At 46.3% G+C, this 11,594-nt stretch overlaps 1 protein-coding gene across 1 annotated transcript in view; it reads left to right on the forward strand.

The window, feature by feature from the left end:
• Nucleotides 1-3,396: 3,396 nt before the first annotated feature.
• FARP2 (FERM, ARH/RhoGEF and pleckstrin domain protein 2) overlaps nt 3,397-11,594 on the forward strand; it is a 126,272-nt gene continuing 118,074 nt past the window's right edge. The window contains 1 exon segment of the mRNA XM_012810404.2: nt 3,397-3,606. Coding sequence (XP_012665858.1) covers nt 3,424-3,606 — 183 coding nt within the window. The 5' untranslated portion in view covers nt 3,397-3,423.

An 11,594-nucleotide genomic window follows, 5' to 3' on the forward strand; every position in this document is an offset into this window, starting at 1 on the left:
TCCCATATCTCATGTTTGATATTAGTGTTGTGAAAATGGTGCTTTTATAAAGTCTGCATGCTCAGAGTCTTCTGTGACTGCCATCTGTGCATTGCTTGAGGAGATAGCTGGTTTTCTTTGAGGCCAGTGATTTTAAGTAAATACTTAGCAAACATTTACAATAGCAATTTAGTCTCTACCCTGAAGGAGCATGCAGGCTTGGGAGAGACCTGTGAAGATGACAGAGAGGTGACTGCTGACCTGAGCTGTGTGTATGGCTTGAGTGATGAATGATCCCTAAGAGGAGTGGTCTGCTGGCCAGCCTTGGAGGTGGCTCTGTTTGAGAACCCTGTGGGAGAATTGCTCAGAATCATGCTGGGCCTCATCACTCCCTCATGCTGCTCACATTATACTTTTCCCAGGGATCTTGCCTTTTGCATCTTGTGCTTTCTTTTTTTTGTTTTTTGTTTGGGTTTGTTGTTGTTTTGGTTTTTTGAGACAGTCTCACTTTGTCACCCTCAGTAGATTCTATGGTGTCACAGCTCACAGCAACCTCCAACTCTTGAGCTTAAGTGATTGTCCTGCCTTAGCCTCCCGGGTGGCTGGGAGTACAGGCACCCGCCCCAACACCCAGCTTTTTTTGTTGTAGTTGTTGCAGTTGTCATTGCTGCTTTAGCCAGCTGGAGCCAGGTTCAAACCCGCTACCCTTGGTATATGGGGCTGGTGCCCATCTTGTGCTTTCTTGTTGGATACCTTGGCCTGTGTGGAAACTCTGTCCACAGGAAACAGTTGTCCCCTTTGTGTGGTAGGAATGAGGAGGTTGGCAGTTAAGTTACTGGTAAGATATTTGAACTTAACTCAAGACATAAAAGGTTCTTGAGTTGGTTTATCTTGATAACAAAATAAGCATGAAAAAGAGAAAAGGGCCAGGATACTTAGAGCAATTAAGTTGACAAACAAAAGAATGGTCTAAGAATTTAGTGAGATTAATTCTTTTTTTGTTTGTTTTTCCCTAAAGACAGGGCCTTTCTCTGTTGCCCAGGCTGGAGGGAAATAGTGTGATTATAACTCCTGAACTCTAGTAAACCTCTTACTTTAGCGCCCTAGTGCAGCTAGGACTCCAGGTGTATACCACCACACTGCTTAGTAGTGTCTCCACCTCCTGGGCTCAAGCCCCCCCTCCTGCCTGGGCTTCCCAAAGTACTGAGATTTCATCCTGTCCAGCGATGTTAATTCTTTTTTTTTTTTTTTTGAGACAGAGCCTCAAGCTGTCACCATGGGTAGAGTGCTGTGGCATCACAGCTCACAGCAACCTCCAACTCCTGGGCTCAAGCAGTTCTCCTGCTTCCACCTCTCCAGTAGCTGGGACTACAGATGCCTGCCACAATGCCTGGCCATTTTTTGGTTGCAGCCATCGTTGTTTGGCGAGCCTGGGCTGGATTTGAACCCGCCAGCTCAGGTGTGTGTGGCTGGTGCCTTAGCCACTTGAGCCACAGGCGCCGAGCCCCAGCCAGGTTAATTCTTAAAAGGGTGAACACAAGTAGTGGAATACTCTGAGGGTGACTGAGTGAGATAAAATGTTTGCAGCAGTACTGCCGAGTCCTTTGTTGAATAAACATGTGGCATTTAGGTTTCACCTCTACCAGTTTCACAGTATTTTTTGCCATACTGTGTTTTTCTATTAAATATATTTTAATTGACTTTCAAACATAAATAAGACATTTAAGAAGGATAACTGCCATAAATAGTAGGCAATTATAAATATAATTAAAAACAAGCCAGTATTATTAGATTCTAGCTGAAACTTAACCTGCTCTTTCTTAAAAACAATGAGGAGACATTTTACTGTCTTTTTTTTTTTTTTTTTTTGGCCAGGGCTGGGTTTGAACCCACCACCTCCAGCATATAGGGCCAGAGCCTTATTCCTTTGAGCCACAGGCACTGCCCTTTACTGTCATTTTTAATGCGTACATAAATGTATCCTGTAACATCATGTTGCAAACCTCAAATATACACAAGAAAACTTATTTAAAATAAAATACCCAACTTGAATGTTAAAAAATAAAAAAAATAAATAAAGTTTATGGTGCATTAAAAAAATGAAGATGTTAGTCCTGTTAGATGTAATAGCTTGCAAACAAAGATCTTTCCTGGAGATGCTCATGCTCAGTGGTTAGGGCACCGGCCACATGCTCTGGGGCTGGTGGCTTCTTTTTTTGAGACAGCCTCAAGCTGTCGCTCTGGGTAGAGTGCTATAGCATCACAGCTCACAGCAACCTCCAACTCCTGGGCTCAAGTGAATTTCCTGCCTCTGCCTCCCAAGTAACTGGGACTACAGGCGCCCACCACACGCCTGGCTATTTTTTGGTTGCAGCCATCATTGTTGTTTGGCGGGCCCGGGCTGGATTCGAACCTACCAGCTCAGGTGTATGTGGCTGGTGCCTTAGCTGCCTGAGCCACAGGCACTGAGCCAGGCTGGTGGCTTCAAACCCTAGCCAGGCACTGTGACCGGTGCCTGTAGTCCCAACTACTTGGGAGGCTGAGGCAAGCGAATCACTTGCGCTCAAGAGTTTGAGGTGGCTGTGAGCTGTGATGCCACAGCATCATGGCACTTTGGCACTCAATTGAGGGTGACAAAGTGAGACTGTAGATCAATTAAAAAAAAATATATATCTGGCTCAGCGCTGTTGTGAGGCTTAGGATAAGCAGGTGCCTTCATACACCAGGTGTATGGTCCTCTTATCCTCCTCCAGGCTGCCATTCAGTACCATACCTGAAATTACCTTCTGAACTACCAGTGGCACCTCTTCCACCCTGCTGAGACATGAATCAGAAAAGGAATCAGAAAACTTGAGAGCAGCAAGCTGCCAAGACAAGCTTGGCTGTCTTCCTCTACTTGTCTTGGTGTTTTTTGCCTACATAGTGTCCTTCTACTCAGGATACTGTTAGAGGGGCAAGGTGTTTGCAAGATCCATGTTCGCAGGATACTTCAGACCTTGTTGTGCATTCCTTGACACATGCTGAGGCAGCAGTGCACCTTTGCTAGAAATGGCACCATCTGGTGCTTAGAAAGGGTCATCAGCACAGTGCACTGTGGGCTGGTGGGGAACTAGACAGCCGGAGAGAAGTGGCAGCCCCTGGGCCCTCTCGCCTTTGGCAGGTGAGTGGTGATGGTCTCACTTGTTTGTCATTCACAGAGCACCCAGGAATGTCATTTACTGAGGATGGCATTTGTTATTTTGTGTTCTACCTAAATGTGTGAGAAGATAATCTTTTTGTAACTCTTTATTTTGAGGTAGTTAAAGACTCACAAAAGTTGGAAAAATAGTAAAGAGTTCTTGTGTACTCAGTAGTTCTTTTCTAAACATGGTTTTAATATCCACCTTATGTGATAATTCCTTCGTGGTTTTCATTTCAGTGTTTCTTCATCTTAGCTGGTGAAGCATGGGGGAAATAGAAGGGACATACAGAGTCCTGCAGGCTGCAGGGACACGCTTAAGCACCCAGACTCCCGTGGGAGTTAGCACCCTGGAGCCTGGGCAGACCCTGTCACCTCGAGTGCAGGAGAAGCACGTGCACACCAGAGTGAAGCTGCTGGACAACACCGTAGAAGTATTTGACGTTGAGGTAAGAAGCATGGTTTGAGGAGGCATATTCCCTTACATTTTCTAGAAGTCGAGTATTATGTACCAAATTCCATGTCGCTGGTTAGACTTTATATATTTGTCAAGTTGACCAACCATGGTTTTGGTGAAACAATAAAATCCTTGGAGAGAATCCGAGTTTTCTCCTTTTAGTTCAGAAAATGGTATTCTTCTGTCTTAACATTTAAAATTCTGGTTCAGTTCAGTCTTTCTACTTTGCTGAGAGGCTGATAAAGAGGACTGCAGGAGAGACAGGCTGGAGCCAAGTAGCTCATACCCAGAACTTCCTAGTGTGGCCTGCTGGGTTCCTGGCCGACTGGAGGAAGGGATACCACTTAGTCTATGTGGTATCTAACGTATGTCAGGTTTCTTTCCTAAAATGGGAGTGGGAGGGAGGGGATGATTACAGTTTCTCCATCTCTGGTGGCTGAGGTGTGGATTGAACAAACAACATGCAAAGAGCCTGACCTTCAGGAGGTGTTGTGTAGAGTGCATATAACTTACTTTTCTAGGTCAGCAATGATACAATTTCTATTTTGAAAATTTCCTACCTCAGCACCCATAACTCAGTGTGTAGGGCTCCAGCCCCATACACTGGGGCTGGTAGTGTGATTATAACTCCTGAACTCTAGTAATCCTCTTACTTTAGCCTCCTGTGCAGCTAGGACTCCAGGTGTACACCACCACACTGCTTGGTAGTGTCTCTACCTCCTGGGCTCAAGCCCCCCCCTCCTGCCTGGGCTTCTCAAAGTGCTGAGATTTCATCCTGTCCTGCCAGGTTAATTATTTTTTTTGTTCTTTTTTTTGTTTAGCCTGCCAGCCTGGGTCTGCTAAACAACAATGACAACTATGACAAAAAAATAGCCAGGTGTTGTGGCAGGCACCTATAGTCCCAGCTACTTGGGAGACTGAGGCAAGGAATCGAGTAAGCCCAAGAGTTAGAGGTTGCTGTGAGCCCTGATGCCACAGCACTCTACTGAGGTGACAAAATGAAACTCTGTCTAAAAAAAAAAAAAAGAAAGAAAGAAAGAAAACGTCTTTTCTGTCTCTCTAAATAGTTTTGGAATGAATGTTCTTTCTTTCTTTTTTTTTTTTTTTGAGACAGAGTCTCACTGTATTGTCCTCAGGAGAGTGCTATGACATCACAGCTCACAACAACCTCAAACTCTTGGGCTCAAGTGATCCTCTTGCCTCAGCCTCCCAAGTATCTGGGACTGTTACAGGTGCCCGCCACAACGCCTGGCTGTTTTGTTGTTATGGTTGTTGTAGTTGTCGTCGTTGTTTAGCAGGCCTGGGCTGGGTTTGAACCCGCCAGCCCCTGTGTATGTGGCTAGTGCCCTAACCACGGAGCTACAGGCACCAAGCCTGAATGTTCTTTTTATTTTTTTTTTCCTAACTTATTTCTATAAGAAAAGAATGAGTGTTCTCTTTAGAAATTATTTACTTTTGTATGTAATACACAAATACGTTATCTTTTTCTCTATTTTTAAATTGGTTTAAAGTAATACCTTTAGAAGCTTTTCTTGCTCTTGTTATTTTTGTTGTTGTTTGTTTGTCACTTTAGCATCCTAGGCAGGGTGCCATAGCGTTGGAGCTAACAGCAACCCCAAATTCTTGGGCTCAAGCTGTCTTCAGTCTCAGCCTCTCAAGTAGCTGGGATGAAAGGCCTGAGCCGTTGGGCACGGCTAGTTTTTCTACCTTTAGTAGAGATGGAGTCTCACTCTTGCTCAGGCTGGTCTCAAACTCCTGAGCTCTAGCACTACTCTCACCTCAGCCTCCCAGAGTGCTGGGATTACAGGTGTGAGCCACCAGGCCGGTCACTTTTCTTGCTCTTTATGTCACAAAAGTGACGACAAGAGAATGAAGTTAAACCCAAGCAGGAGGTTTATTTGTGCTGAGGGATTTCTGTTGAGTCAAGATGCTGCATAGAAAATAAGAGGATTATTGAGATATGGGCAGGGCTGTGCAGGCCCTGGCCCTGCTCTACTGCAAAGTACACTACACTCTGCAGTAGAGCAGGGAAGGGGAAGGGGGAGCGTGGTGGCCAGGAGGCAGCGGTGGGGCTGATGGAAGCACTGAGCCAGGCACAGCTTGGTGGCTGGTGTGAGTTTAGAACTCCAGGACCCTAATGGCTTTTCTTAAGCTCTTCTCTAAGGAATAAGTGAAAGGCTTCCTCAGGGCAGTGGTAACTAAAACAGGTAGGACCTGTTCTTCACCTCCCAAGTTGTTCCTGCTGCAGGAGAGTCTGGAGCTGAGCTGTCATTGAACCCTGGAGAAACTGCTTTTCACCAACTCTTGGATGACTCTCCTGTAGAAAATAAGTTGCAGGGGGTCTGGGAATTCAACTGGGCTCCCAAACCTTTCTCAATCAAGTATTTACAGGGGTCTGCAAATTTTTTAAACAGGGGGCCAGTTCACTGTCCCTCAGACCATTGGAGGGCGAGAATGTGGGCCCCTGGACGAGTTGGCTGCTAAGCAGGACAGGGAGCGGTGGCAAAAATACCCGGCGGGCCGGATAAATGTCCTAGGCGGGCTGCAGTTTGAAGACGCCTGGTTTAGAAGAATTTCTACCATGTAGCTAGCCATCCTATAGTAAATATGTTTGTTGTAGTCTAGGCATGTAACAGATTCAAAATTTTAAAAGGAAAAGAAAAATAAAAGAATTACATTCTTCAGGGTTTACTTTGGAGTTTTGGTTTTTTTTTTTTCTTTGAGACAGTCTCAAGCTATTGCCCTCAGTAGAATGCTGTAGTGTCACAGCTCACAGCAACCTCAAACTCTTGGGCTTAAGTGATTCTTTTGCCTCAGCCTCCCAAGTAGCTGAGACTACAGCTGCCCACCACAGTGTCCAGCTGTTTTTTTGTTGCAGTTGTCATTGTTATTTTAGCAGGCCCAGGCCAGGTTCAAACCTGCCAGCCTCAGTGTATACGTCTGGTGTATGTGTCCGGCGCCCTACCCATTGAGTTACAGGTGCCACCTGCTTTTATAGTGTTTTTTGTCCAACTTAATAGTCTTTGTCGATTAAAACTACAACCCAGAAGAAAAACAGCAAACATTTATTATTTAGTCATAAATAAGATGTAATCCTTCTCTTTAAAATTCACTTTTAGTGATTTTTTTTTTTTTTTTTTTTTGCAATTAAAATGGCTTTATTCCACCTGGGTGCAGGTGGCAATCAGGAAGAAATCCACACGTGGGTAATGGTAAATGGGGCTTTTAAAGGTCAGAAAGGTGGGGGTCAGGACATTGCCTTTCCTTGTAAGGGTAGGGGTTGGTCTGTTTACCTTTGCCAGGTAGGACATCCGGTGGGGTAGGAGGTTGACCTATTTACCTTTCTTAGGTGGGAGAGGGTAGAGGGTTGATTCTTTTAGGCAGGTCCACCCTATTTGGGTGGGGTTTGATCCTATCATCCCAGTATTTTTTGTCTATTATAAGGAGGCAGGATGATGGGCCTGGTATCTCTTTGACCACTTTCTGTGGAGGGAGGGGCTGCATGGGCTGCCAGTAAAGAGAATGGAAGTGGGAGGGGACTGGGGTACGGGAGTGGCGTCTACAGGAACTCTTTGGCTTTTTCAGTCTGAGCTGGTTGGTATCCAGTAAGGTGAGGATATGAGGAGTTGTTTTCGGATGACTGTCTGGTTAATAAATCGAGGCATGAGGTGAAAGGTTACTGGTTCAAAACTGAGAATGAGAAAAAATCATAATTAGTGACCTTATCAGAAAATAACCAAAGAAGATGGGCAGTGAGAGGCAGGAACCAGTTGGAGTTGCCAGGGCTGCCAGCAATCCCGAGAGGACATCTTATACCCTTTACCAAGATCTCTGCTGATTTTTAGAGGATTTTTACAAAGTGGCAGCATGAATGAGGTTGCTCCTGTGTTTATTAGAAAAGATCTGCTTACCTTCCATAAGCAGAAATACCTAGAGTTCAGTTTTCCAGGATGGTGACATCCAGGAGGCATTCTGATTTTCCGGGGTCATCCGTCTTTTGCACTAGGTTCAGGAGGGAACCTCAACTACTGAGAGTGTCTGCACTGGATCTTAAGAAAGACCCAGGCACCAGACCTCTGCAGGCTCAACACGGTTTGAGGGGGGGTTTGGATTTGTATAATTTTTGACAGTAATTATTGAGATTAGTGAGAATTTTTTTTTTTTATTGGGACAGCGTGTCACTCTGTCACCCTTGATAAGAGTGCTGTGGCATCACAGCTCTGGGAAGATTTTGTTTTTTTCAGAATACCTTGTTTTAAGAAGTAGCCAGTTTTCATTAATGGCGGAAGCCAATACTGGAGCTCTGAGAGGCACTGCCACATCTTGAAGGCCAGATCAATGAGATCTCCCTGGGAGGTCTGAGGGCCCTGGGGGAAATTCTGCCATTTTTTTTCTGCCTTGTGCAGAAGAGGTTGGGTGGGAGGCTGTGGGGGGATATATTGGGTATTGTCTAAGGGAATGATGTGGACGTGGGGGTTGAGGGCAACCAGAATGGGTGACTGAAGAGAGGTGACAGAGAAACTTCTCAGGTGTTCCTATCAAGAGAATTGGAGGGATTATAGGAAGGGGGTTGGAGAAGAACAGTGGGGCTGTGGAAGGGTATCAGGAGAAGTTGGTGTTACCAGGAGAATCTGAGAGGGTTCACAAGACAAACACAGAGACTGAATGTTTCAGAGTATGAGAAGGGCCTGGATATAAGGGATCTCTGACCATTTGTATAATTTTTGATAGTAATTATTGAGATTAGTGAGAATTTTTTTTTTTTATTGCGACAGCGTGTCACTCTGTCACCCTTGATAGAGTGCTGTGGCATCACAGCTCTTAGCAACCTCAAACTCTTGGACTTAAGCGATTCTCTTGCCTCAGCCGCACAAGTAGCTAGGACTACAAGCGCCCGCCACAACACCCAGCTATTTTTTTGTTGTAGTTGTCATTGTTGTTTAGCAGGCCCAGGCCGGGTTCAAACCCTCTCTAGTCCCAGTGTATGTGGCTGGTGCCCTAACCACTGAGCAGAGATCAGTGAGAATTGAGAGAAATTGAAGGTGCCAAATGAGGCCACTGCAAGCCAGTCAAGCTTATACCTAGGCCAAGCAGTATTACAGAAGAAAAGGAGACGTTTTGGTTTGAGGTCAGATAGAGCTTTAGAGGCTTGAGATTAGTCAAAAGGCAGTTCAGAGGCAAGGGGAAATCTGTGACTGAGTGATGCCCATATTAAAAACAGGAGGTAGGAAAAGAAATGAGATTGAAGGGGGGATATAGAAGGAGGAAGAAGAAAGTCAGACTAGCCAGAAAAAATGGTGATCCAGACTGGACAGGTGAGCCTGGCTCATGGAACTACTGAAAATGGTCCAGCCCACAGTAGGGCAATGGACCGATGCCAAGCCAGGCTTGTGGAGGCTGGCATTGGGAGATTACCCAGACTCTTCTAGTATGACTTTGGTCAAAAGAGGCCTGGCCTCTGCACATGATCTTAACCAGCCAGAGGGGTCTAGGCCTATAGTAGGGCACCAGAGGGGTGAGGCTGGGGACCCAGCCAGAGCCCAGGCCTACAAAAGGGCATCCCAAACATGAGACACTGTGCGGACAGGCAAGCCTGGCTCACTGGTTAGGCTGGGGCTGAGATCAAGGAAGCAAGGCTTCCACGTGTGAAAGCAGCCAGAAAAAAAAATGGAGAAGAAAGAAGAGGAAATTCTGGGGCTAGAATCAGGGAGAGGCCTCCATGTATGAAACCAGCCAGAAGAAAAATGGAAGAGAAGGAAGTAAGAGTTCCAGAGATGGAGGAAGAGGGAAAGAGGAAGTTAAGAGTAGAGGATGGGAAAAGGAGTTTAAAAACGTTTAGAAAAGGAATTTCAGACAAAAAAGCTCACCTCACCAGTAAATGGATGAAGTTAAGGCAGGGTCGGTCAGAGGGGTTTCCTATTTCTTTTGTCTCGCCAGAAGAAGGGTCCCTTTAGCTAGGTCCGATGGGGTATGCTTCGATCCCCCAAAGGGACTTCTCCCCTTCCCAAATTAAAGGTTATGGAGCCAAAGATCCACTTTTATTGATTATAGGTCATTTTATAAGTAAGAAAATCAGGTACTGGCCTCTGAAAGAATACTTAGAACTTAACAGAGTATTCATAAGTTGAGATTGTTGGTTTTGTTTTGTTTTGTTTTGTTTTGTTTTTGAGACAGAGTCTCACTTCGCCGTCCTCAGTAAGAAGGCTGTGGCATCACAGCTCACAGCAACCTCAACACCTTGAGTGATCCTCCTGCCTCAGCTTCCCGAGTAGCTGTAACTACAGGCACCTGCCACAACACCTAGGCTATTGTTGTTTCAGCTAATCAGATATAATTATCATGTTTGGCATTTGGTAACCCTGTCAGAATCACCAAAAGTTAAAGAATAACATTTGAGAAAACGTGTGCAAGGGTGGAGGTGTTCCACATGTTGGATGAGTGACTTTCTGTGTTGTGTTGCCCAGGGATACACATCTTTTAGGGGGAGCTGAAATTCAATATATTGTATTATAAGTTGTATTCTACTTTCAAGTATCCTGGCCTCCACAACTGCATCAGTTGGCTTTGCCGAGTAACAAATTACCCCAAGCTGATTAGCTTAGAGAAAACATTTAATAATTCCCATAGGTTGGCTCGGCGCCTATAGCTCAACCGGCTAAGGCGCCAGCCACGTACACCTAAGGTGGCGGGTTCGAATCCCCAGCCCGGACCCGCCAAAACAACAATAACGGCTGCAACCAAAAAATAGCCGGGCGTTGTGGCGGGCGCCTGTGGTCCCAGCTACTTGGGAGGCGGAGGCAGGAGACTCGCTTGAGCCCAGGAGTTGGAGGTTGCTGTGAGCTGTAATGCCACGGCACTCTACCCAGGGGGACAGCTTGAGGCTCTGTCTCAAAAAATAATAATAATAATAATAATTCCCATAGGTCTGTGTGCTCATTTGCAGTGATGGTCTAGGGACCCAGCCGGTCGGTCCTGTCTGTGCAGAATCTCATCCTCCCACCAGTCCACTCGGCCTCATTCTGGGCGTGGAAATGTTCTCCCTCTCTATTGTATTGACCAGAACAAGCTGCCAGACCAGCCCTGACTCAAGGGGTGGAGTACTGGAGTCACCTTGGGAGGGGAACAGCAAGAAGTGGGTGGTTACTTTTGTAGTCTGCTCTGACAAGTCGCCAGCTAAGCAGGTTGCAGCTGCTGGAGGTAAGACTATCTGTGACGTTTTAGGGTCAGGTGTCATTGGAATGGGCTGATGCGTGGGGCCTGCCTTGAGGGAGCAGCGCCCCCTCCTCCAGAAAGGACAAACCTGCTTCTTCCTCTTCACTTTGTCCCATGAGCCATAGCTCTGTGGATGAAAGCCAGTGCTCACCTAGGCTCCCATCACTGTCCTGCGGTAACTTATCCACAGGTCTCATTCATGTTCCTTCTCCCTGCCCCCATTGTATATTTAAACCAAGAAACAGACTATGGTCAGGTGGTTTTATTATTGGACCTATAGGCTGGGACAGACTCACGGCTATAGGGCAGGGGGTGTATGAGCACTGAGACCCCAGGCTGGGTGGATTTGTCCCACTGAAGACCCTGGGCTCAGTGCTTGTCCTCTGAAGACCCTGAACTCGGTGGTTGTCCCCTAAAGACTCTGAACTCAGTGCTTCTCCCTGAAGACCCTGAACTCAGTGCTTCTCCCCTGAAGACCCTGGGCTCAGTGCTTGTCCCCTAAAGACCCTGAACTCAATGCTTCTCCCTGAAGACCCTGATGAACTCAGTGCTTCTCCCTTGAAGACCCTGAACTCAGTGCTTCTCCCTGAAGACCCTGAACTCAGGGCTTCTCCCCTGAAGACCCTGAACTCAGGGCTTCTCCCCTGAAGACCCTGGGCTCAGTGATTCTCCTCTGAAGACCCTGAACTCAGTGCTTGTCCCTGAAGACCCTGGGCTCAGGGCTTCTCCCCTGAAGACCCTGAACTCAGTGCTTGTCCCTGAAGACCC

This window comes from Otolemur garnettii, unplaced genomic scaffold, assembly GCF_000181295.1.
Source record: "Otolemur garnettii isolate 467f Iridium unplaced genomic scaffold, OtoGar3 scaffold00133, whole genome shotgun sequence".
Classification (NCBI taxonomy): Eukaryota; Metazoa; Chordata; class Mammalia; order Primates; family Galagidae; genus Otolemur; species Otolemur garnettii.